The 27,277-nt window shown below is 43.0% G+C and overlaps 1 protein-coding gene across 2 annotated transcripts in view; it reads left to right on the top strand.

Annotated features, from left to right (window-relative positions):
- adamts9 (ADAM metallopeptidase with thrombospondin type 1 motif, 9) overlaps nt 1-27,277 on the top strand; it is a 45,861-nt gene that overhangs the window by 1,914 nt on the left and 16,670 nt on the right. For both annotated transcript variants that reach the window (XM_076751217.1, XM_076751224.1), the window contains exons 3-28: nt 818-980; nt 2,968-3,305; nt 3,956-4,039; nt 4,156-4,280; nt 4,562-4,602; nt 4,737-4,842; nt 6,502-6,648; nt 7,365-7,506; nt 8,211-8,315; nt 9,355-9,500; nt 9,925-10,106; nt 10,239-10,375; nt 11,351-11,468; nt 11,672-11,767; nt 12,754-12,920; nt 13,141-13,270; nt 14,401-14,527; nt 14,642-14,852; nt 14,979-15,143; nt 15,949-16,110; nt 17,324-17,443; nt 19,307-19,414; nt 19,499-19,666; nt 21,997-22,245; nt 23,704-23,865; nt 24,137-24,313. In XM_076751217.1, the coding sequence (XP_076607332.1) occupies nt 818-980; nt 2,968-3,305; nt 3,956-4,039; nt 4,156-4,280; nt 4,562-4,602; nt 4,737-4,842; nt 6,502-6,648; nt 7,365-7,506; nt 8,211-8,315; nt 9,355-9,500; nt 9,925-10,106; nt 10,239-10,375; nt 11,351-11,468; nt 11,672-11,767; nt 12,754-12,920; nt 13,141-13,270; nt 14,401-14,527; nt 14,642-14,852; nt 14,979-15,143; nt 15,949-16,110; nt 17,324-17,443; nt 19,307-19,414; nt 19,499-19,666; nt 21,997-22,245; nt 23,704-23,865; nt 24,137-24,313 (3,876 nt within the window). The remainder of the gene's footprint in view (nt 1-817; nt 981-2,967; nt 3,306-3,955; nt 4,040-4,155; nt 4,281-4,561; nt 4,603-4,736; nt 4,843-6,501; nt 6,649-7,364; nt 7,507-8,210; nt 8,316-9,354; nt 9,501-9,924; nt 10,107-10,238; nt 10,376-11,350; nt 11,469-11,671; nt 11,768-12,753; nt 12,921-13,140; nt 13,271-14,400; nt 14,528-14,641; nt 14,853-14,978; nt 15,144-15,948; nt 16,111-17,323; nt 17,444-19,306; nt 19,415-19,498; nt 19,667-21,996; nt 22,246-23,703; nt 23,866-24,136; nt 24,314-27,277) is intronic.

Below are 27,277 nucleotides of genomic sequence, written 5' to 3'. Positions count from 1 at the left end.
GTGTGTGTGATGTATGCATGTACATCCTAAAGTAATGTGTTTTTCCCTGCAGGGAAGTTTCCTTTTTGCCTTGCCAGCTCCCCAGGTCAATCAAAGTGCAGGTCCTAGTGTAGTAATAGGAATAATGTCTAACAGGAAGCAGGAGGAACAGTCCAACCAGCTGTAAATGTTGTCACATGCAGGAAAATCATTTTTTTTTTCTAATTTCATACTTTATTATCAGGAGCTATGAACATGACTTGAGTCAAACTTGTATCAGCCCCCAGGGCTGCCATGATGATTCTCCACAGCCAATGAGGAACAACTGAAAAGTGCTTGGGTTGGCATGTCCCTTATCTGGACCATCATAGACCTCCAAGTCAGAAAATCACACGAAACGTGCAATGTTAAATACATATAACAGTGCTTTCAGCACGCTTGCCAAAAACATACAGTCTCACTGTTTTCCTGATAGGCATCACAGGTCGAACTATTATCCTTTTCCTCCTATTTTGGAACATTCTTACATGCATGCAAATTCGCTTATTTCACCTTTTAATGAAAGCCATCGGGTCTCAGCGTTGCTTATTTTCTCTAATGAATAGTAAATGAGCCACATTCCACTGTTGCTGTAAATATTTTCAAGCAAAACATACATTGCTTTGTGGTATGGTGGCTCGCTGTATGCAAACAAATTGTATATTCCCCGTGGTCCTGTCCGGGTAGACTTTGCAAGTTCCCCCCATGTTTGCATATGTTGTTGCTGAAAAAAAAAATAAGCATTTACAGAAAATGGATGGATGGAGACTAACTGCTGTGCATTTTTTCTGCTATCCAGCTAGGCACTTTCAGGTCTCCAGAGGGGGAGTATTTTGTGGAGCCACTACACAGCTATCAAGGAGAACACTATGAAGAGGAACACACAAAACCTCATGTTGTATACAGGAAGAGTGCACCCAAGAAACAGGCATCTGGGGAGAACTCACCTTGTGACACTTCAGGTATGGTGCATTACATGATGGGCATGCATGCATACAATTTACACAGACAAGATGCCGCAGATAGACAACACAAACATAACAAGATGCATCCTTAGTGCTGCTGCACATAGGCTTGTACAGGCAACCAGTGTTGATTCAGACATCATCGCTGAGGTGCTCTATCCAGTCAGCCCTTACCCAGTGTCCTTGTCCTCAGTAAGCAGCATACTGCTGCCTGCAAGCATGGGCTTCCAAGGGGCTATATGTGTGAAAAACAGTGTGTATATGGTTGGTTCATGTGCATATACTGTAAGGGCTTGCTTGTGTTTTCATGGGATACACGTGGATTGCAAGAATTTGCAAAAAAAAAAATGGGTTCCCACAGATGTAAGCAGACGTCAACACTGTGCTACCACCAAAGTCTCCACTATCAGTTGTGACAGGAGCTGATTATGTAATAGTAACTGAGCTTATTGATATGTTATTGTAATTTTAGCCTGATACCGTTGAATCATATGAAGCTTATCTAGTTAAAACAAGCGAAAGATTTGAGTGTGTCTGGATATTGTGCTAGATTTTGACACCAAAGATTAAAAAAAAGAAAATGACTGCAGGCTGGAGTCTTTACTGTGAGATCATAGGGAGGTGGAAGAAAATCTTAAGAGGAAAAATTAGGATTGAATAGTTTGTGCATTAGATATCTATTCTGTGAAATTTACTGTGCTAAGGTAAGAAAATGAGACTACGTCATTTGGACAGTTTTGTAGTGGGCTACAAACAGAAGCTTAATGACCAAATCTAAATGAAAGTATGGTGTGAAGCTATCTGGGATCATATATCATGTCACAGCCTGCGCAGCGCAGCGCCTACAGCTGCAGCACAGTAGTGAGGAAGCTTTCCAACTCTCACACAGGAACAATTTGGAAGTTCACCCTTGTATCATCCCATCTCAGTTTACTGGCTGAACTTCCTGTTGACTCTTGTACTTCCTCTGCTTCTTTGATAAGAAAGTTGGGTAGACCCACTGCCATGAACATGCAGCGTGAATTGTATGATAGCGAAGTCATGCCAACTTTAAACTCTCAAATAATCAAGTCTATGAAAATAAATGTGGGAATATGTTCTCTTTGTTTGCCGGACATCTTTCTGCAGATGTTTAGTTTAACTGTGTGTGTAAAAGTTTGTATGTGTGCGCTCTTGTTGTTCTTTGTATTTTGTGTGTGTGCTTTATGGGCCATTCTGTAATATAGTATGTGTTTGTGTGTGTGTGTGCGTGTGATATCATAGCCTGGAGGAGCATAAAGTTGACTCAGGGCCATTTTTGGCGATTCATCCTTGTATAAAGTTCCATTGTTACCTTGTAAGTTTTGAAGAAGAGCAAATTTGATGCGAGTCACAAATCATGTATACTGAAAGCAGATCCACTAATCTGCTGCAGCATGTCATGTGCGTTGTGCTTAGGTGGTGATGTATTGCTGGTGGTCCAGAGAGGCTGATCTGCATGAGATGAGAAAACAAAAGACTGGCACTCAGCACTTTTGTTGCCATGTCATGATTAAAATCGGGCTTAATTCCCCCTCAGTGTTGAGAAGTTTTGCTGCTCAGGTGTTGAACTGCCTTCTTTTGGTGTGTGCACTGCACTTTGTGCTCCATTTTTTTTATGGCTGGCTGCCAGGTTTACCTAGGCTGAACTCTTTGCCCTCCTGTCTCCCCTCTTCTGAAAGAGGAGGGAGATAGAAATAAAAGGCATTCCAGGCAGTGTTCATTTGTCAGCCTGCTCTTTGAGCAACAATAAAAAAGAGAGTAAGAGGCAGCAACATATTTTAACAATGCCCACTTGTTCATGCATCTCCACCTAAAAGACATGAACCACAACTTCAGCTTAATTGTAAACACATTGTCATTCACATTTTGCCTGTTTTCCAGTCTGTATGTATTTCCCATCATCCCTCCATCTTTGTTTGTGTATATTTACACATGCCACATTCCTTTTGACTTCTCTCTCTAGGACACAAACACAGACACAAGAGACACAAGCTTAAGAGAAGGCCAGCAGCTGGGGTGACCACCGTGTCTAATGCAGCCCCTGTGGTCACTGCTGGTATATTCAGTGACGTGGAGTCACTGAGTGCTGGCCTGGCCAACGATGCTTTGCTCAGATCAGAGAGCAGCAGTGCTCGTGCTAGACCATCAAATGATACCAGCGGTGACTCAGGACCTCACAGGAGATCAAAGCGCTTCCTCTCCTACCCGCGCTTTGTTGAAGTCATGCTGGTGGCCGACAGCAAAATGGTGGAGCATCACGGCAGCAACCTACAGCACTACATACTCACATTGATGTCCATAGTAAGTTCCACTCCACCAAAGGCATCCCGGCTGCTGAATGTTTAGCGGTTGACTGGGACATGAAAGTGTGTTTACGTGTTATTATACCATGCACATAAATGGACAGAGAGTAGCTACGAGTGTGCATACGTGTGCAGTAAATGTATGTACCTGTTTTGCTGTGCCGTTCGTGTTGCAAGTCAGTCAGCCATTCTTTGGAGGAGGGCCGTGGGAGGGAAAAGGGCAGCCTAGGGCAGGGGTAAACACCACTTTCAAACGGCCAGGGGGAAGAGAGGGCAGCTTGAGGTAGAGCCTGCCTGACAGCTTTGATGAATGTTAAAAATAAGCTCAGGTATGTCACATAGACGGCATACTCTCGGCCACTTCAAATACCAACTTCTGCAGGTGCCTGGGGCCGACGGTCCTCAGGGGGAGGCTAGATGACCTATATTCTGATCTTGGCAAAGGCAGCCTTCTCCATGGGGGCTCAGGCCATTATCAACTTGATCTTCCAATCAACCAAATTCCCCGGTACCTGCTTGAGACTACAGGAAGGCATCCATGATAGAGTAACCAGTAAATATAATGTGTATCACTTCAGATGGCTTAGCTTAATGAATATGCTATCAAGACTAGCCTTGTCTTCAAAATGTTTTGTTTCCTTCATCCAGGTATCTTCCATCTACAAGGACCCCAGCATTGGCAACCTGATCAACATTGTGATTGTAAAATTAGTCATAATCAACAACGAGCTGGTGAGAGTACTACATTGGTTTGAGTCACCATATTTATACACTTACAAATAGCATGTGGTCTATATACATACAAATGAAATCGTGCCTGTGATCATTTCTCTTTCTGTGTTTCTCAGGATGGTCCAGTCATTTCATTTAATGCACAGACCACTTTAAAGAACTTCTGCATTTGGCAGCAGAGCCAGAACATCCTGGACGATAACCACCATTCCCATCATGACACTGCCATCCTAATCACCAGGTGCAAGAAAAATATCAAGCTATCAAGCTCTTTGCTGCGCACAATATGTACTTTGAACAGGGTTTTGGACCGAAGATGCCGTGAACCAAATGACACTGTAATGAGTGTAAATTCTGGGAGAATCACTTGCATTAGAGGCATAGATCAAATGGGCTCCAGATGCCCGATGAGAGGAACTGCTGAAAATAAACCTAAATCGGGAGGATCCCCTGAAGGCTGGGGAAGTGTTCAATTTGTACAGTTCCATTGACCGTGACCCATTATCTGTGTCTTCACCACAGGCAGGACATCTGCAGAGCAAGGGATAAGTGTGACACCTTAGGTAAGTGGATTTGTATTTATGCTGACACGCTTACAAGCGTAAACTAATGCAGCGTATACTGTACTTCACATGCTAACGGTATGATCATGATTGAAAGCTATAATGGTGAGCTTCTTTTTTTCCTTGTCTTTAAGGACTTGCAGAGTTGGGGACTGTGTGTGATCCATACAGGAGCTGCAGCATCAGCGAGGACAATGGACTCAGCACTGCATTCACCATCGCCCACGAACTTGGCCACGTGTAAGCACAGCATGTTTCCACTGATTGTTTACCTTAAGTACTGTCATCACTCCCAGCAAGTGAAAGTTTTGGCTTCAGTGAGACGCCGGCAGAGCCTCAGAAGTCTTTCTAGGAATTCACATATAACTTGCCAGCAGATGGGGATCAAGGAGTCTTGCCAGTCAATGAATATTCTAATTTCAGTTGTATAACTGAATTGTAAAAAAAAAACCGAAACAAAACATTCCATTGTGAAAATTAATATCCGATTGTGAAAAGAATAAGAAAAAAGGCAGCACTACTGCAGCTGTCTGCATCACGAGAGCCAAGGCCGCTGCACTGAATGTAGTGCATGATGGACAGGACTCCACAACATCACTTACTTAGAAAGTAGACGGATAACATATCAATTAAGAGATATTCATTTGATCTCACTCCAAGAGACAGCGCACGCTCAGTTCTTAGTGCAGCACCGACCACGACACAGAGAGAGAGAGAGAGACCTACAGTCCTTAAATAAGGTTTTATGGTATAGAACATTATTTAATTTGTGTATCTTGTAAGGTGTAGATAGATCTTTTAAAAGACATGTTTTTGAAATAAATATACATCGACAGGTTATGGGTCTCTCGTATTGGTTTGTCTTCTTATGGATGTATTAAGCAAAAAAAAAAATTGAATAGTTCGAATAAACCTGCGTGTTTTTTAGAAGGAATAGTCAAACAGAGTTTTTGCCCCCAATTTTTCCATATTTGCACGACACTTGTGTATGTTTCCGATCACCTCTGCCCATTTTTGCCTTTCATCTTGAGAAGAAAGAGGAAAAAATTTAAATGGATTCTCAGAATTTGTTGGTGACTTTCCTTTAACCAACTCTCCATTTTCCATTGAATCAGCTGGGGGGGCCTTAACCCTCTACAGTGGAGACTGTTATGGACCTTAACAGCCCTCATCATCTCAAACAAATAACGTGTAACCACAAAACAAAAGGTGGATTTTGTTCAATTCCATGTTTACCAAGCGGTGACAACATACTTGACTGCTTAGCCCCAGAGCTTAGTGTTATATGGTACCTCTCAGGTGGCGAGTGGAGTAGCGCAGATGGAAGGCAGCCCCAACCAGGGTCTTATTTGTTCCCCCTGCAGGACTTTGAATGCTTCTCTTTATTTCTGTCCTCTGATTTTCACATCTACATTTTTCTGTTATGTCTGTTGCCTGGTGTTCCTCTAATTTAATATTGTTTCTTTCCAAACTCCCAACAGGCAGCCAATTCAAAAGCTCTGCATTGTTTTCAGCTGCAACCTTGAATGAGTTTCCCAAAGCCAATAACACAGTGACAGCGTAAATGTAAAATCAGTGTTTAGATTTAAACCATGTGGCCCAACAAATGAAACCCCGAAGCACAACAAAAACTACTAATTTTCAATTGGAGTCTTGTCTATGTTGGTTTGAGAAACACTAACAAATTCACACTATAGCGGCATTCATCACATTATACTGGCTTTTATTACATTTATCGCATCCAAGCTTTGGTCTGACAGAGATGTGCAGCTACATGGCCTAAACTACAGCGAACAGAGTTATTACAAGAAAAAGGAAAGAAAAAAATCTTTCAGTCCTCCTTATTTCTCTTGTAATGAAACACGTTTTTATGATATCTTGTCTGCTTTTCTCTGCTAGGTTCAACATGCCTCATGACGATAGTAACAAGTGTAAAGAGGATGGAGTTAAGAATCAGCAACACGTGATGGCTCCCACGCTGAACTACAACACGAACCCATGGATGTGGTCCAAGTGTAGCAGGAAGTACATCACAGAGTTCCTCGAGTATGTCACACTCTTTTCTTGATGTTTTCCTACTGTTCAGGAGAAATATTCAAAACAACTCAAACAGCCTGAAATGAAATAGGAAATGCAAAACAGTAAGGCCAAGTAAAAAGAATTGTACATTTTAACTGATAACTAGATTTTTTTTAATTGTTCTTATTTTAAAGCTCTGGCTAAATATCAGTTAAAGATGATGCATTTACAAAACTGTATCATAAAGATTCCACAAGTATGTTTCATTAAACGTACAAATACACAGAGTGCAGTGTAATCATACTCTATAAGCATACTGTATATTTTTTTCCACTTTTGGCAGCGACAGCCAAATTTTTAAGCTTAAATGCAAATAAACTGTCATCATTTCTCAGGGCTGTTGCAGCCTCGAGTCTCTACTTTTGCAAATGTTCCTCAACTCACTGAGAGAGACCAGGGAACCCCTAAACAGAGTCAATGGGATAATATCTGGGAAATGTCTAGAACCCCACTATCCAAAGTTCTCCCTGCATTCCCCAACTCCTGAGATCAACACCGACTACATACAGCTGACTGAATATAAACAGAAGTCTGTCAAGACACTGAGTATGTGTGCACAGTAGGGGAACTATATATGTGCAGAAAAACGACCTCTCCGGCTGTACTGAGTGTGTTTTCTGTCTGTTTGTGTCTCTTGTTTTCCCCTTTTTTCTTTAAGTCATTTCATTTTTATTTCTTAATAGCACAGGATATGGTGAGTGCTTGCTTGACGAGCCCGTTTCTAGGCCGTACAGTCTCTCACAGCAGCTGCCAGGACGGATATACAATGTCAATAAACAGTGTGAATTGATATTTGGGCCGGGAACGCAGGTGTGCCCTTATATGGTAAGTGGAGTCGCCGTGTGAATCTAAACTGTCATGTTGCACATGTGGATCTTTGAGGGAAACCTCTTGTGTTATGACCAGCTGAATCTGAAGGCTTTAAAGTCAAATACGCAGTTTTGAACAGCGTACTGATAGTTCTTTCTAAAGATACGAGCAAACGAAAACAAATAGAATGAATGTGATTTGATATCTCTACACTTATAAACTCAGTTGTTTTAACTCCTGACAACATGAATATGAGGGAAAGTGGAATCAGGCTGAAATCATCACATCAAAGTATCATATCAGCTTTTGTGTTTTCATCTTGTTGATTTTTAAGTGAACACTGCAGAAATATGCTTGACGCCCTTAAGCACTGTGGAGTAGCTTTCTTGACTCATGTTTTCCACCCAGACCAAAAAGGTCATGTAAGGCAGTGGCTGAGGAACATCTGGCAAATGAGATAGCTGATACAGCAAACTTAGCGTGGAGTCACCTTCTGGCATAATTTGTTTATAACGTGCAATAAATTGGATCTCTGCCTGCAGGTGTCCATATATTAGGAGTTGTCTACAGTGAGGTTATTTAACATGACAGTTATGTTATGTTACGTCTTGTTCTGATTGTCTCACTGTTCTTTCTAGAATCTCAGGGTTGACAGTGCTTGCGTGTGTGTGTGTGTGTGTGTGTGTGCGCATGCATGCGTATGCGTGTGTGTTTCTCAGACCCAGTGTCGGAGGCTATGGTGCACCAGTCCAGAGGGCGCCCAGCGAGGCTGCAGGACCCAGCACATGCCGTGGGCAGACGGCACTGACTGCTCCCCCGGAAAGGTAAGAGTCTGCTGTTTATATGAGCATCTGGAAGTAAAAGGTAAAGGAGAAAGACTTTCTTTTCATAATAAAAACCTGTCAAGAGCAAAAAGTAAGAAATTGAACTGCATTTTATCAATGCAGTGTTTGTGATGAAAGTGGAAAGGAAACAACGCGCAAAGTGCTTCGATAGTTCGTAGCATTGCCCCGTTTTTATCCGTTACATTAGAGTTGAATTCTCACATGGTTCTGTGTTATGATCTGACAATCCTCACCCTTCCCTTGTTTTGATCCTACAGTTTTTCCAGTGAATCGTGGCCGTAAAATTGTTCGCAGGTGTTTTAATCCAGAGCGCAAAATGACAAAAGAAAACAAGTTTCCAGAAAACGGCCCCAAAAACAAACCCAGCATTGCAACATATGTAAACTCTTGTAATTGAACATGGCTGGCATGTAAGTAGGTGGCGTCAATCTGTAAATGATGGAGGTTTCTTCATGACTGTCTTAGTTTAGCTTTTAATTAGGACTTTCTCACTAAGCCCTCACTTCCTGCCACTCAGACTTAAAGAACTTGAAAGCCACACAAAGTCCAAAGACACACTGATACACACACATGCTGAAACCTTTTCATGTTTACACCAACCTCTCATCCCATGCCATGCCAGAGTGCACCACATTAAACACGTAAAATGGAGTCTGTTTATTGAACAGCGTAAGATTATCCTCCTGTTATGAGCTGAGATATATTTATTGACTAAGTGCGTGATGTTTTCCTGTCTTCTGTCCAGCCAGAACCGGCCATGAAATGTCTTTTTTGGTTCCTTTTTTTTTTCGTGTGCTTCACTGTATAATTTCTCCCAGATTAGCATCAAAGCAGGAGAGAGCAGATAGATGTGTTGCCAGTTCCATGGATAATATTTCATGTGCTCACTTTGTTCTTCTCCCATTCTCCCAATGTTTCTGTCTTACTCTTATTTTTCACCTCTTTCTATCCCTCTGCTCCGCTTCTCGTTTCCTTCGTTTGTCTGATTTCTGTCTTTTCTGTTTGTCTCTCGTCGCAGCACTGCAAACATGGCCTGTGTATAGCCAAAGAGCTTGACGCCACACCTGTGGAGGGTGCGTGGGGAGTTTGGAGTCCTTTTGGTACCTGTTCGCGGACATGCGGTGGAGGCATCAAGATTGCTGTGCGCGAATGCAACCGGCCCGTGTGAGCAGTCCCTCTCTTTGTAGTCATGCATGCCTAGTGGACCTTGTCTCCATATTAGCTGCCAAAGTCAGTGTTCCATAGATCAAGCCTCCTTAAGGGAATTCTTTCCATAGCTAGTGTTCATCAAGACAGACTGTCTGATGCCAGATCTTACAGAGTTGTTTCATGGTAAAAAAAAAAAAAAAAACGTGGCTCCTCAACGTTGTCGTTCATCCTGGTTTTATTGCATGGATAAAAAAGACTGAGGCAAGATGTGAATAAGTTTAAAAACAATGCCAATGACATACTGTTTGATGGTGGGCAGTAGAGTGAAAAGGAGAATGAATGTAATGTAGAGGAAAGGTGCTTACTAATGCGTCCACTGAAGATAGTTACTAAATTAGGCCAGTGATTGGTCCATTCACCTGCTCAATCTTGCTTCCAGGCCCAGAAATGGAGGAATGTACTGTGTGGGTCGTCGAATGAAGTTTCGTTCCTGTAACTCTGAGCCCTGCTCCAAGCAGAAGAAAGACTTCAGGGAGGAACAATGTGCGGCTTTTGATGGCAGGCACTTCAACATCAACGGTCTACCTCCTAATGTTCGCTGGGTGCCCAAGTACAGCGGAAGTGAGAATCCTTTTATCAGCCACTGGCATCCTGCTTTCTCCTTTTATCAACCTCATGCATAATGGACATATTGTAAGCTTGACATTGACATCTATTGGTGTTAAGTTTTTGTCTGTGTCTGCCTCCTGTCAGTCCTGATGAAGGACAGATGTAAGCTGTTCTGCAGGGTGGCAGGCAGCACGGCCTACTATCAGCTCAGGGACAGGGTCATTGATGGCACGCCGTGTGGACCTGATACCAACGACATCTGTGTCCAGGGCCTGTGCAGGGTGAGGTTCCTAACTCTTGTTAACTTTAGGACACTTGACTGCACGGTTCAAATGCATGTGTGCAGCTAATTCTGTTATCTTAACTAATTTCAATTCAATTCAATATTCCTTTATTTGTCCCGCGAGGGAAAATTCCAGAATACAGCGGCATCAGTAAAGATTAATATAAGAAGTGCATGCAAATTAGAAACAAAAACAGTATATACAAAAGAGTGAGGATTTTAAATAGAAATAAAAAGAAAGAAATTGTAAAAAATTGTAGATAGTATTTACAGACTGTTATGTACATGTTTTTATTGCACAGCTTATTGCCCAGACTATTGCACCTGATTACTAATAGCTTCTAACAGTGACCATTCTTGCACAGTTACTTTGTGGAGTGGATATAATCATCTATGTCTTTAAAGGAAATAGCATTTCAGTCTTTTGCAAAACCAGACTGTTTATTCCCTCAAACCTGTGACAGATAGTTTTAGTTTGAAAGCTTGATTACTAACATACCATATACATCAATATGCTTCTTGAAAGATGCAGTGGGCTGCTCTGTGAACACTCGAAACCACACACAGCGTTGTTGTTTGATTGTGGTTCAGTATGTTCCCTTCCTGGCCACGTCTTGTGGATTTTGATCCATGCTGGGGCACTAAAGCAAGCTCTTCATCCTTTAAAGACAATCAAAAACGTGTCTTGCTACAACCACTTACAAGCAGAGCAGCTCACGTAATTTCCAGTGTGGGTTTTTGAAGGAAATTTATTTCAGATGAGTGTCAGTGATATGGCCACAGCTCAGTGCAACCATTTTAAGGGTCACAGGGTTTGATTATTTTATTCATGATCAGTATTTCATCAAGAAATAAACAAGTAATGGCCAAGTAGACTTGTTTTTGCACTCTACTCTCCTCTTTCCAATTACCATTTATATTACTGTTTGCATTTTCTTATTTTATATTTCATTTATCCTTCCTTGCGGAGCAGCAAGCGGGCTGTGACCATGTATTGAACTCTAAAGCCAGGAGGGACAAATGTGGTGTGTGCGGAGGTGACAACTCTTCTTGCAAAACTGTGGCAGGCACCTTCAACATCGTCCGCTATGGTGAGCTACAGCCTCGCTTATTACACTATCGTTTCACTTTCAGCAAGTATAAACGACAGCATCTCTTCTTATATTGATATATTGCGTCAACATAAAGTGTTTTTTACGTGTGCTTAACCGTCAGTGAATGGCACTGAGCGAGAGGCTGATTATTAGGCACAGAGCGTAATATACTAATGATCTTAACCTGATGCCATTCGCAGGTTATAATGAAGTAGTGCGAATACCCAGTGGTGCTACAAATATAGATGTGCGTCAACACAGCTACTCAGGGAAACCAGAGGATGACAACTACCTCGGTAAGACGTCCAAGTGCTGTTATTTTAGTTTCCAGCGATTTCTGAAGCTACTTTGACCTGCATGTTTTTGTCTCTTCCTGCTTATCTATGCAAATGAATGGGATCAGCTTTAAATGTAAAGTCACGTACTGCGAACCTGAGGAGTTGGCATATAGTGTGCATACTAATATGTTAATGAACCAGAAGTAGGCCTGTGGGTACCAATCCAGCAAGGTCGGTTGGTTTATAAGCAATCGCGTCTTGTGTGTATGTATGTGTGTGTGTATACATGTCTTGTTGGCATGAACATGATAATTCCTGAGCTCGGATAGCCCTCTGGCTGCCATTCCATTAAGGTCAATTAAGTGTGTCTCTGCATGTATAGTGTGTATATGTCTGTGTTGTTGTGTTTCTGTTGCTCTGTGTGTGTATGTTTGCCTGTATGCTTGATTACATGCCACCATGCAAATTTCTGAGCATGATTTTTCAGTTGTCACCCTTTATTTTGTGTGTGTGTGTTCATATGTATTTACGTATGGGCCCAGTCATTAGGGGCCCAAAGTGGAGACGATTTTGCCGGAATGAGGGCCGCTCTCCACGGTCATATTAGTGTAATGTGTGAAATGGCGAGGAAAGTAAAGGCAGGAAATTAGCTCCATAATCGCATTAGGGTGAATGAGTGCAGCAGACTGGCTGTTGAACAGAACATGACGCCCCTGGATGGGACTTCTCCAGGAACAGAGGATTATTTTACCCCAATAAGGCTTTGCTGGTGCCTTACTGTAAATGAAAATGTTAGCCACTGTGTTGCTAAGCTGCTCTGTCACATGCAAAACCAAACTGCTGTTATTATTATTTTTTAGCTAGTTAACAATCATTTTCACAAAATTTCACATTTTTTTCTGAAGTAATGTGCAAATTTTTTAAAGATAGACTCTTTCTGGCTCTCTGTGTCAGTGGGATCAAGCACAGTGAGCGAGTGAGTGTTGTTTTCTGTCCCCCTGCAGCCATATCAAATAGCCGTGGAGAGTTCCTGCTTAATGGAGAGTTTGTGGTCAGCATGTTCAAAAGGGAAATAAAAGTGGGAAACGCTGTCATCGAGTACAGTGGCTCTGACCATGTCATTGAGAGGATCAACTGTACTGACCGCATCGAGGAGGAGATTATTGTCCAGGTAAACTGTCCTTGTCATGCTCACAGAGCTAGACAGCTTTAGAGGCAGTGGTATGTGTCAAATATATGGTGCATAAAAGGCAAAGATACTTTGAATGCAGGAACTTAAATGCTTCTGTGGGCTTGACCTCGGAAAGTGTTTACTGTCTTGGGAAGATGTGGACCAACCATGATGTTAAAAACCCTTAATCTCATTATTACATTTCCTGCATCTTCCACAGGTGCTGTCTGTGGGGAATCTTTACAACCCAGATGTCAGGTACTCCTTTAACATCCCCATAGAGGACAAACCTCAGCAGTTCTTCTGGGACGCTTATGGGCCCTGGCAGGAGTGCAGCCGGCTGTGCCAAGGTGAGGGGGAGGCTCAAGGGGCTGGCACAATGAGGTGATGGGAGTGGTAAATGATACACAGTGTGGTGAGAGTAAAGATGAGATGGAACGGAGAGAGGAGACGTGGGAACCAGTGAGCCAGAGGCATAGGGGAGAGAGGATTGTGTGGCTAAACTTGACAGGTTCATGCTAGACATATAGGTTTGGAACAAGAGATTGAAGTTAGACCTCATAGTATGCTGTGGCAGATTACCCTCTTTGGCATGACTGTGGACATGCCGGAGTACGTGGGCATGCAGAGGTGGATTGCAGGTAAACTCGAAAACCTGTTGTGTTAATGACTCAAACACTTTTTCTGAGAATTTCTTTCTCAACTTTTTGACACTGCTCTGCTTGAACAATCACCAGTAAATTCCAATGAGAAACCAATGAGTTCACACAGCAGGATAAGCAGCTAGCATGTAATGCACTCAGCACTTTTTGATTTTCCAGTTTCTACAGCTTTTCTGGCATTCTGAGGCACACTAAGTTCTCATAGACTGTGCTGAGCTGCAAAACTTGGTAACATGAGGGACTGATAGAGAGTCTATTTCCTGGAGCCACATACGGTTTAAATCTCTCTCCCCTACTGTATAGTTGTTGCACTGTGATTCAGTTCAGGGATGTCAACACAAGAGCTAAAGCGAGACACACACACACACACACACACACACACACACACACACAGACACTCACACATTGTTGCTGGTATTCACTGCAGCCCTGTGATGATCCATATTGTACTTCAGCAAGTTGTTACTTGGACTCAGACAGCTGCTTGCAAGATCATATAGAAGCTGAGGTCAGTCGGAGGAAGGTAGTGGAGTTTCATTGAAGGATGAATTTCTGAAACCCTACACTGCAACCCTAGTTACTTTTTGTTTGCTAGTTACTTTTTGTTCAGTTGTTGAATATTTAGGCTTTTGGGTAAAGAGAACGTAGGAGTATCTCTTACGTTCTCTTTACCCAAAAGCCTAAATATTCAACAAATCTTCCCTAATATTCATGCACATAACAGTGGTTGTTCCAGTATTTCAATGTTTTTATTTGGAATTATAAAGGACTTTTTAAATTTGACGGCTGTCCAAACTTGTGTCACTGTGTCTTCACAGGAGAGCGCAAGCGGAAGATTCTCTGCAGCAGAGAGTCAGACAGGGTGGTGGTTTCAGACCAGAGGTGTCACGGCACAGCTAGACCTGCTGTCATCACTGAGCCCTGCAACACTGAATGTGAACTCAGGTTTGTATTACCGGTTTAAACAACCTTTAGCGCCTACATGAACCAATCAACAACATTGTTCAGCTGGTCCTTAAAAAATACTGACAAGGATTTGCCCTATCAACCTTGATGCAGGTGGCATGTGGCTCGCAAGAGTGAATGCACAGCCCAGTGCGGCCTGGGATATCGTACCCTGGAAATATACTGTGCCAAAATCAGCCGTACAGATGGCAAGACCCAGAAGGTTGATGACCGCTACTGTAGCGGTCAGCACAAACCTGATGATAAGGAAGGTTGCCATGGAGACTGTAACCCAGGCGGCTGGGAGTACTCACCTTGGTCAGAGGTAAGATCGTTGTAGGAAGCGAGGGGGGTTTGTGTGTGAGCATAATAATCCAGATGTTAGTCAAAGTTTATCACAGGGTGTATACATGTGTTTACACTTGCTGACGCTCAATCATTTGTGTTGCAGTGCTCCAAGAGCTGTGGTGGGGGCACCCGCCGTAGAGGGGCAGTGTGTCGAAAGGCAGCCGATGCTGGCGGTGATGAGAGCAAATGCAGTCAAAGGGACAAGCTGACCGTCCAACCCTGCAATGAATTCCTCTGTCCACAATGGAAGACTGGCGACTGGTCTGAGGTCAGTTCAGCTCTAAATGTGTTCTCTTTGCCCGTTGAGAAGCGGCCGAATATATACCGGTCACATACAGCGTTCTATATAAAGGAAGTGGATAGATTGAGGGGATGATAGCATTTAATGTTGACATCAAAATGTTTCTTCTTTCATTTGCGATCATATACGAAGAAAGAATTGAGAGGAATGACGATTATGTAATTTGAGGGCTTTCTGTTAGGCCATACAGTGACACAAGGCTTGTCCGTCCCAGTGTTTATGTACCTGGGTTTAGACAATGTAAAGAGCAACAGACTCCAGTGTAAATACTGTAGTTTTAAGCCAGCAGTGATCTGGGTCAAATGTAAAATCCTAGTGATGATTGTGCATGTCTCAGCTGGGGGAGAGTTCCTCCCCTCCTTCCACTAGAGTGAGGGTTGGGAAATCGGTGATTGCAGGGTAACTTAACTGCTGCCCGTACTTAAGTGCTGTACAGTTTACACACTGTAGAGCGAGGTGCTTGCAAAGCTTTGGGCGGCATTCCAGGAATACTTCAGATCTCCCATGTGGTGCTGCTAAATACAACCACCTACATTACACTGTATACATATGCACTGTCCTCACACATAAATAAACACCCTTGCCCTGTCTTTTGGTCCCTTCCAACCACCGTTTGTTTTGTAATCTGCATATCCTGCTTTCCACAACACCGAGTGAGCTTCCTCTTTCATGAACTGGAATTCCAGCAGGCTCAATCGCTGGGAACAAGCAGTGCACATGTAATGCACTGTACACATACCCATCTCTAAACCCTGAAACATTTTCCTTTCAGTGCCTCGTGACGTGTGGGAAAGGCTATAAGCACCGTCAGACGTGGTGTCAGTTCGGTGAGGACCGTTTAGATGACCGCTTTTGTGGCTCATCTAAACCTGAGTCTGTGCAGACGTGCCAGCAGCAGGAGTGTGCCTCTTGGCAGGTTGGACCCTGGGGACAGGTGAGCGTTAACTGTTGTGTATAGTGTGTGCTATACTTTGTTTAAGGTTGGCAAAAAGTGACACAAATTATCAAATCATTTGTGGGGAAAGAGGGTAGGTGTTGATGCAGTGGACCTCATGAATAAGTGACAAATCAGGGGCATTCCTCCTTAATGTATGATGGTAAATAAACTATTTATATTCCAGACCAGGTGAAACAGCAGCAATTGCACTCAGGCATTCTTTTCTAAGATTTGCCCAAAGACCACATGAGATCAAACTGTACTGTACATCTGTGCTTGATACAAGTCTTCATAACTGAAAGTTACATGGCGTTTGGTTAAGGCATATAAGAGGCCGTTCGAGACACCCTGATTCTCAGCCACTGCTTTCATATACTTATATCATATTATATATTAATGGAGAAGTCTACCCAGCTGATGGGAAGCAGCATAGAGGCTGATGTTTACAATTGCTGTTGGGTCTCTGATGAATTCTCCCCAGATGTAAACCGAGGGGAGTACACAGATAAGCTAAGCTCATCATTTAGCACTCTCCCCTTTTCGCTTGCCTGTTTAGACACAGAGCACATCCTGCCAAAATAAATACACAAAAGCCATGGATGATCTGGATAGGAGGGGTCTTCAACAGCATTATATAGGATTATGTATACAGTACTTGGTGTCCGTGAGTGTCTGTGTGTGCAGGCTCAGTCTCACTCGTGTGTGTACACAGAGAACTGAAAAAATGTGAGATATTTTTGTGCCCCCCATCAGAGGATGTGCCCATGTTAAGGTATATTTGAAGTCGTTTAATGAAGCGTGGTCAAATGGTAGTTGAAGTTGCCGCCACACAAGTTTGACCCTGTTTCATTGGAGGCAGTGAGGCAGAAGAGAGCGTGGGCCAGGGTAGTATCCTCTGACTTCATTGCAGTGGAAAAAAGACAAGTGCAATGTATATGAGCAAAGGTCCTCTTTCTTTTATTTGATGTTTGAGGCTCTTGTCTATTTGAAACTTGGATCATGGGATGTTTGCCAGGGGAGTAGAGTGGTAAAGAAGCCTGGTTTACAGTTTTTTTGTTTTTTTTTTAATTTGTTTGTGTCGGGGTTGCTTTGTTGGGTCAGATGAAATCTGTGTTTTTTGCTTGCCCTGCTTGCCTCTTTCTCCATTTTTTTCTTTGGCTCACTGTAATGTTCCCCCACCAACCCTTTTTTTTTCTCTCTTTGAACCCAGTGCACTACCTCGTGTGGGCCAGGCTACCAGATGCGAGCGGTGAAGTGTGTGGTTGGCTCTTATGGTGCTGTCATGGATGACACTGAATGTAATGCTGCCACCCGACCCACTGACACCCAGGTAAGGAGGGCATCATCTTCCTTCCTTCCTTCCTTCCTTCCTTCCTTCCTTCCTTCCTTCCTTCCTTTCCTCTCTTCCCCCACTCTCTAACATTTTTCTTTTACTTCTCCCAACTGCTCACAGTCTCGTTACCTCTTTATCGCTCTGCGAGCAGAACAGTTGTTCCGTGGTTGAGTTCCAAACTGATTCATACTGTGAGGACAGAAGGATGCATCCACATTCATGCCCACCGATGCTCAACACTCACTCAGACAAACACATGCATTTCATTTCACCTGGTCTCAATAAAGCCATGTTGTCTGATCTAGTCTGGTCTAGAGGGAAAGGCAGAATGGGGGGTTATATTGGCCTCACTATGCCCACATAGAGACACACAACCCTGAGACCGAATCCCCAAAAGAAAGCCAGGATGGTGCCAGTGCCATTCATCAGAATACCCTTTTCTTCATTATTTCAGACACAGTAAAGTCTGACAGAAGTAATTCTCCTAAGTAATTACTCCTCTTGCCTTCGCTTCAAAACTGTAGTTGTGACAGCCGTTCTTGGACGCCTGACTACGGACCTAAATAGATCATAATTTACAGAGATATCACAAATTACATTTAATGGATGTTCTTCAAATGACTAATTACTAACATTTAAAGCTGGCGAGCTGAAAAGTGATTCTAGTGTCAAACATTTTGCTCCTGTCTCCTCTACCCGCCGGTATTGCAGACTGAGAAAATGTTTCATTCACTCAGGCTTACATGTGAAATTGTTTGTGTTGTCTAAATCTGACGGTGCATGTGTTTGTTGAGTGTACCACACGCACACAAAGAGACAGAGAAACGGCAAAGAAACCTATTTTGAGCTGAATGAGAGTTTTGTTTGGTCAGCGTGGGGCGTAAACCCGTTTCAGAGGGCTGAGCATGCAGACTCAGGATGAGGCCCCCCTTTAGTCGCAGTGGCTCTTAATTCCGGTGCCGGGCGGCAGAGCCAGTGACCCTGAAGCAGTCGCCCCACCTCGTTGTGATTCTAACCAGCCAGCCATGAAGTGGGCCACCAGGCCGCCAGTCCCACCACCACCAGCCACCAAGCAGGGCTTAGTAAAAGGGGGACAGATAGATGGATGGAGGTCTGAGTACAAGGAGGAGAGAGGCGGAGGCAAGAGATGCCTTGCTCGGTACTTCCACTCATAGACTGGAGGAGGCTGAACAGTAATGAACACTGTTTGGGGCTGTTGCATAATTTGCGAAAGATGTGAATCATTTCAAAATTTGTGACATTTTACAGTGTGGAAAATGTGAGTCTGACAGGAAGTGTACAGAGGTACTCGAAGCGCTGCCATGAGGACTATTTGCTTCCGTTAGGTTTCAGAGTGTGGAATGTGGAGCCTGCTAGGAGCCTGTGCAACCTGATTAAGGCCCTCATTCCTAGAGACTGGGGGTCAGAGGGCACCAGAGGGCATGGGGGGAAAAGAGGAAAGGGCGGAAGGTGAGGGACAAGGGGGTGGATTTGGGGTGGAGTTTACAACCACGCCAGCATGGGTATTGGAGCCCTGAATACCACTCCACTATGACCTGTTATGACAGGGATCAGGGCTTTATGCTGAGTGGCTTACTGCCACAATCCATAGTTTGAACTCACGGGGGGCACCCTGTTAATGTTGTTTTGGTAAGGTGGGGGGGAAAGGGTTGATGGGAAACACAACTACTCTCTAACGCAGAGCTGAAGGAATATAGTTTAAGTTGTTAATGACTGTCCCATGTTGGAGGAGCTATCTCTGATATTCATGGTATTTTGTGGTCAGGGACAGATGTTGTTACAGTATATTCACTTTGTTAATCACTGCATGAATGGGTGTATGTGTCCTCCCTTCCACAGGACTGTGAACTGGCCCAGTGTCCCAGCAGCCACCCTGTTCCCCCAGGGACCAAAGTCCCCTCCCACCAGGACCACAAAACCCAGTGGCGGTTTGGTTCCTGGACCCAGGTTGGTTGTTCTGTCACATCTTCCATCGGTGTGTCTTTTTGTTGGTGTCCATCCTCTTAACCTTTCTCCTCCTCTGCACAACAGTGTAGTGCCAGCTGTGGCAAAGGGACACGGATGCGCTACGTGAGTTGCCGTGACAACCAGGGTGGTGTGGCAGAGGAATCGGCGTGTGCCCACCTACCAAAACCCCCTGCCAGAGAGGTGTGCTCAGTAGTGGCCTGCGGACAGTGGAAAGTGCTGGAATGGACAGTGGTAAGAAAACCACCTGTCACCATCATTTATTCAGCTCTGTCTGACACCGTTGTCATACGTTATCTCAGGACAGCTGCACCTATATTCAGTATATACGATCATCCAGTGTCGTAGAGGACAGTTTCAAATAAGTAGACTTTTGGAAAAGAGTTTTCCTGCATTTTCCATCAAATCTGCATCTCGTTACACTGACAAACACCAGTTGTTTATTAAACTAAATCATGTGTCGTCAGTATTGATGTCCAGATGTTTTTCTTCCTGCGAGGTTTATTTATTTCAGTGTACTCTGCATGATTTTTCACCTACACTCGCAATTAGTGTCTTCACACGCTATGTAGATGTTTGTGTGAGCAAAGATGTGGAGACAAGGTGGCAGCTGGAAGGCAAGTGTGTATTGAGCCTTGGAGGAGTGCTGGAATGAGACTAGAGAAGAAGTGTGTGTTTGTGTGTGTGAGAGAGAGAGAGAGAGAGAGAGAGAGAGAGAGAGAGAGCGAATTGAAGTTTCTGGAGCTGGGAGATGCAAGGGGCTGCAGTGAGGGGCTCCAGTCTTGTTTACAGATGTTTCTCATCAGAGCCCTGGTGATACAGTACAGCCACACTGCAGGTCTGGTCACCATATACACACACACATGCATGCACACCCACACATGTACCACCAAGCCAAAGACACTCATTGACCCCCCTCCCCAAAAAAAGGAAATAGTTCATTCCAAGGCCAAAAAAGATTTCAGAGCACTATCCCAGCCACAGACACACACAAGATTTACTAACCCAAAGCAACATAGCCTTCTTAATCTTGCAGTGACAGAACTCTCCAATATGACAGAGATTTGTCTTTGTTCTCAGAACCTTTACGGCTTACAACATGTTATACAACAGCTTCTTTCAGTGTCACATCATATATATTGACTTATTGTATGTAAAACCTTCTTACAGTATCTAAAATCATGTGAAGTCCATAACATTGTGACAGAGCAATGTAAACCTCTGGACAGTATAATCCCAGGCGAGGCTTTAGAGTAGACAGCTGTTGCATAAGTATAATACATCACCTTATGCAAGACATTAAGTGGACTGTGCTATGGAGGAGCTGAGAGAGACACCATTAGTGCTTAGCAGAAGATCTGCCTTGTGTTTTTTTTTCTGAAAAAGAAAAATGTGTACTTGGGTCCTTTAAGGATAAACTACACGGTCAGCCAGTGCATTTGCTTTATGCCATGTGTGACTGGAATGAGAGCTGTATCAGCATCACAACACCAAATCAAGCTTGCTTTCACTTGCTGTTAGACCGTGGCGAGGATGAGCGTTGACATTGTTTTGTTTGTGAAACAATTATGAGTTTTCGCTTTGGTGGCATCACGATTCCATCTGTTTGTAGTTGACATAGTTGTGCTGTTCGGCTCTGGTTTTGGTCTTCAGCAGGCCTTAGGGTGAGTTTACAGTGAAGTGTAAATGGGGTCATCGCTTCCATAACTTTTAGTAGTTGCTGCCCCCCAATGAAAGGGTTTAAGTGTCTTGGGGTCTTGATATCTACAGTTGGATATATGCAGCAGCTGCTGTCATTCAGGTCTTGTTTGGAGCCGAGCTTGAACGTGAAGCACTTCATTTTCCAGTCAAACGTCACCTGTGGTCACGTACTTGTGCTGTGACTGAAAAGATGAGATCAAATACACATAGCAGAAAATACTTTCCTTCGTGAGACCTTTCAATATTTAGTGAGGAGAGAAGGAAGAAATAGAGTGAAATATTTATCTAAATAAATCACACCTTTCATACAGGAATTGCCGCTCAAAGTGCTTTATCACAAAGAAATCCTGTGCACCAAGTGAACGCTTCCCATAGAAAAGACACAGTGGTATAGAAAAGGGATAGAAAAAATAATGTAAAAAAGTAGAAGAGAATAAAACCAGGCCACTATTAGCTTTTTTTTGTTTGTTTTTTGTCATCCACACACATCACTTTCCATGGTGTAGATGCATAGCCACATGCGCAGTGTATTCTGGCCATGCATGTTTGGAGGATATTCAGTCATCCTCAGTGCCTTGGAGAGCAGAGCTTATGGTTGAGAAGGCCAGTGATCATGGTAATTATACCATAGCGCCATATTTGTTACAGTAAGTCAGGTTTGTCCTTTAATTACAAATTTCAAACCTCTGTAAAATGCAGTTGGAGGAGCCATTCACACCAATAGTAGGCTGGTATGAATTGCTCAAGTTTTTCCCAGGTCTTTGCCTCACACCATGTCATAATGGCTCTTTTTTAAGTGTGTGTTTGTTTACATCATATGAGCATAAGCATTTACACTCATGACTCTATGTGTGTGTTTTCAGTGCTCAGTGACCTGTGGCCAGGGGAAGACGACGCGGCAGGTACTGTGCGTCAACTTCAGCGACCAAGAAGTGAATGCTAGTGAGTGTGACCCAGACGATCGTCCAACCACAGAGCAGGACTGTGCTATGTCTCAATGCCCGTCCCGTTCCAGTGAGTCCCGACCTTTCCCGTCCTCACCAAACGCCAGCGCCAGGAACAACCTGCCCCGTAGCCAATCCCACCAATGGCGGACCGGACCGTGGGGCGCGGTGAGCCACACACAGCGGCTTCACCATCACAGTGGTCAACAAACCATTTCTGTGGGGCCTAACATTTGAAGTTTGTGCTTAATCTTTGCAACCAAAACCCTCAGCTCAAACAATAGAAGTCTGGAGAACATTTTTGCAAGTGGGAAAATGAGACAGTCGCTGAGTTGAGGCAGCACTGAGATGGCTGTTTCTGTAATCATCCTACCATTAGGAAACTGTTTGTCCACACAGGGAACTATTCAGGGCCGTTCTTTTCATCTACACAATTGTACCATGTCAGCTTTCTTTTGTTAGTGAACTAAGTATAGTAAGTTTCTCTCTGGGTCTGCAAAAGTAGAATAAAGAGCACCAGAGAAATGCTCTGTCCTGATGAAGTCAGCCTGCAGTCTCACAACATTTCATGCAGTCAACATTCAGACAGGAATAGTTCGATATTTTGGGAAATGCACGTGTTCACTCTCTTTCTGAGAGTCAGATGAGAGGATGGACACCACTTTCATGTCTGTACTCTAAATGTGAAGCTACAGCTAGTTTCAGTTTAAATAATGGATTAAATAAACTGTGTCATCATGATAACAATAACCTTAATATTGAGCTTCAGAGAGCTTCTTTTTGCTAAGCATGCTAACCAGCTGGCTTTAGCTTTGTATTTACCATACAGACATGAGAGCGGTATAGATCCAAATAAGCATAGTTCCCAAAATGCCGAACTGTTCCTTTAGGTGTCCTATTTACATTTTTCTCCATGACACCAAGGATTATCTAAGTTTCCTGTGCTGTAGAGACTGTAAACTCCAGTCCAGCAGCAGTTTGAGAACCAGTTATTTTCCTCCTACGGTGAGTTTTGCAACCTGATGCAGACTTTGACAAATGCTCATGAAGTGAGGCTCAGTGCTCTGGACCCTTCACTCTTTTTAAGACAAGGCAGTTGTGATGTAACACCAAAGGATAGCGTGAGCCAAGAGCCACAGGCTGCCCCCCATGCATCTCTTTCTTTGTATTGTTCAGCTGTTTTTTAGAAACTGGGTTAGTGATAATCTCTGTCCAAAAATAATTTGGACCTTGAAATAATTCTGGGAAGTGATTAAAGCTATTTCTGCTGAGTCTTCCTTCCTCTGTCCTGAGGATGTACCTTTTAATATAGCTGCAGACATGCTCAGTCATTTGATTTGAGATGCCTCTTCGTATTGTTCTCTTGATTTTTGGAAGAGTGGGTGCTTTGCGTGCACGCGACATCCTATATCCTATAATACAATATACCTCATAGTGTGCATTGATTCATTCCAACACGTTCTGTGTACAAGATGTAGCAGTGCCGTTGTTTTACTTTGGTGGGTGTTTTATGTCATTGTATCTAAATAACATGTAAATGATATACAGTATGCCCCCCTGGGACTGATTTGCACCCCTGCCCTGAGCATCTATTTGACACTGTGCACTCTTTGCTCTCTGTAACAGTGCTCCAGCACATGTGCAGGAGGTTTCCAGCGGCGTGTAGTGGTGTGCCAGGATGAGAACGGGTACCCTGCCAACAGCTGCGAGGATCGCAGCCGGCCCAGTGAGCAACGATCCTGTGAGTCAGGGCCATGTCCACAGTGGATCTATGGCAACTGGGGAGAGGTAAGACAGCCACCACTTCACTGCTGTTTTCATCGAATTACAGCTGACAGATACTGGTCTGGTTTGGAGAGAAAGCTAATCTCTGAGATGCTCATGTGTTTAAATAATTACTTGTGGAGGATTGATAATGCATTAGAAATCAGCAAAGTCTTCACACAAGATGGATCTATTTTCCTGTTGAAAAAAAAAAGGCATTCGTTTTTGCTTCACACTCAAAAACCTTTCCCCGAACCCATCTGTACAACACAACCTCTCCTCCTGCTCTCTTCAGTGCACCAAGCCATGTGGAGGCGGGATAAAGACGAGGCTGGTGGTGTGTCAGCGTCCAAACGGCGAGCGTTTCAATGATCTGAGCTGCGAGATCCATGACAAGCCACCAGATCGTGAGCAGTGCAATACTCAGCCGTGCCCATCTAGCCCCCACTGGAGCACAGACCCATGGAGCTCGGTACGCTCATAAAAAATACTCTGTTTATTTTTCAACCTCAGACGTTTTCAAATACCTGTTGTCTCACTCTTTCACAAACAGTCTTAAAGGGGCAGGATGACTGCGGTGCTTTTGCACTGGAGACATTACACTCCCGCTTCTCTACTTTTACTCTTAACCTCCTCCACTTCCTGCTCCCTCTCTGGTGCCTGCGATTGGTCAGCGTTTCCTCAAGACATTCAGAAAGTTTAATTTCTGTTGCACTTAAATGGCAGAGATACGCTCACTTGCAATAATGCCAAAAACAAGTACAACATCACAAAATACTTCAGTGACAGCTGTGACCATAAGAACATTTTTTGTCAGTCCTAGTTACCATAAAACTGTTGTTGAGCCTTGTACTAGCATTTGAAAAATTCAGGATCACTTTGTATCACAATCAAAGTTAGTTTTGTAAAATATTGTTTTTAAAGATAATTTATTAAGATATTTTTTTCCTTTTTATCTTTTGTATATAGCATTAACTTTAAAAAGTGATTTATTTTGTGTCTTAGCTCTTTGTATTCGCACATTTAGCCAATCGTTGTTCATATGCAAATACTGATGAATGTTTTTGTATATCAGGAATATACAGTACGATGCCTTGTTCTTTATTATCCAAAGAATGGCCCATAATCTCCAAATATGTGGTGCTACACAATGTAGTTGATGTTCTGTTCTGAACATTAAAAGCACCAACTTATATAGGGCTGTGTATTATATATACATCTTTGTACTATATACATCTATGAAATGGCTATTGTATCAAGAATTCAATTTGTCTCAAGGCACATGTGGTTTTTTAGAGAAGTTACTAATCTTATTTAGACACTTTATTTTACAGTTTATGTATTTACCCTCTGCTATGAAACCAACGGTGGTGTTGCCCCAAAAATGACAATGACGCTGAAGCATGAATATGTAGACTCAAAAGTTCCTGAAACGTCCAGAATCAGTAGTAAACACCAGCAAACAGCAGCTGTACTCGCGCTGTAAAATAAAGTGTCTCACCGAGTTTGTGGTAATTAGAACTAATAGCCATTGTATTCCAGTTTGGCAGAGGGTTTTGACCCAGATTTCCTTAGTGTGGCCAAAACAATAGGTTTAAATCTCTCTGCTCTAAAGGTGCTTTGATATGAGTGTATTTATATTGTGTTAGTTAATGTTTTCTTTGTACAGTAAGTACTTGGAGTTGCTAAATATGCTATGCTCAACAATACCTCACTTGGAACAAAACACAACTCAACTAGCCATTTAACTATGATAACCTACGCTACAGTGGTGCTTTGGCCAAACAAGGGAGATATAAGATAGATATAAAAAAACGAACCATCATATTTTGGTCGGTTAGGTGTGTATTGTGGCACGTTGCTTTTTGGTGCTACCTTTTCTGTACTTTTTATTTCTTTCCATGAGCAGTCAGTGGATTGATCAGATTGATCAGCTAAATGCAAAGTGTATCACAGATTTGATGAAATTATGTTGCATTTTCTTCGAATGTACATCAAACAACTTGCTCGACCTTTAAGAGAATGGGCTGTTAAAATGTCGTACTTTGAACACGTGATTCCTGTGACCACAGGGGAAGTTAATAGTGTTTTGTATCCAGAGCTCTTACTCTGAGCCAACCTAATGTGTCTACCTCAGTCTCTGTTTTGATTGCCCCCCTGCCGTATCTTTCTCTCCCTTGCACTGGAGGGGTTTTGGCTGGCTAAGATTAAGCATGAGTTGTTGAGGCTACCCATTGCAGTTGATGGCCCTAAACACAGATCCAGGGTGTGTGTCATCTCCCCTCTTGTAATGCTTACCATCCTGCTGTGGACAGTGAAAACTGATCCAGAATCTGTGGTTAGGGGCAACTTTTGCCTGCAGCCCACCCAGTTGACTCCTCCTGGTCATAAATGTCTGTATTGACATCACACCTTATTTTAAGGGCCTGTTAACACAGCAGTGAGTACATTTTTTACCTCACATCATTTACTAATGAGAACTATCGCTCGCAATGAGTCCCACATGTGAAATTGTAAGGCAGCCTAAAAATCAAATAGAGGTTGAATCAGTGAAAGTGTGAACATGGTATCAACACAGCGTATCAACTCTTAGTCCTGTTTAGCTTCGTTTTTCAGTCGTAGCAGTTTGACTCTTTGTGGGCAACCTCTCGGTTCAAAACGCAGTACAGCTCAAACACCATATCAACAGGCTCTTGAAATAAGTATATTGGATGTCTCTTATTCACAAATGGCAGTATTCTGTAGTCTGTGTTTCAAGATTTCTGTACATTTATGTAATTACTTGTATTTATTGTTACTTCATTATAATGTTGTGTCAATATTTAATTTTTTATGGATTTGTTGGATTTCTGTTCATTTCCAGAAAAGGTTACGATTAAAGTGAAGTAGAGGTACTATCAAAGGCTTTTTTCATTCTTATTAAACCAAACACTCTGGTAACGCTTCAGATTACGGCCAACAACGTACAGAGTAATTCTTCCAAATGCACAGTGTCATGTTTTGTACTAACCAGTGTGGTATGTACCAACATACATGTATGTGCAAGAGAACAACAAGTGAAGTTTGGGTAACAATCTGGTAATTTGAGCTGCCACTCACGTTGACGGTGGATGCTCGTTTAGATTATTTTACCAGTTTCTAGATTGCAACTCCCTTTTTGATTAACTTCACATCCTGTTCACTTGTACTGTGCTTACATGTGCGTATTGGTACGTACTGTATTGGTACAATGTACAAAAAATGACACTGAAATTTTTTGGGAAGAGCTAGGCTGAACATTACGAGCAGTAATCTAAAGCTACCAACATTTTTGTCAAATGCAGTGAGCAGGCCAAGGTCACTGCAAACTGAGAAAAAGGGGGAAGAAAAGTGCTTACAGCTTGCCAGCAGCTTACATGGGCTGGTTGTCCAAAAACGTGAGGATCAAAGATAACTG

Source organism: Chaetodon auriga, chromosome 2 (assembly GCF_051107435.1).
Source record: "Chaetodon auriga isolate fChaAug3 chromosome 2, fChaAug3.hap1, whole genome shotgun sequence".
Lineage (NCBI taxonomy): Eukaryota > Metazoa > Chordata > Actinopteri > Chaetodontiformes > Chaetodontidae > Chaetodon > Chaetodon auriga.
This window is presented reverse-complemented; position numbering and strand designations above follow the sequence as displayed.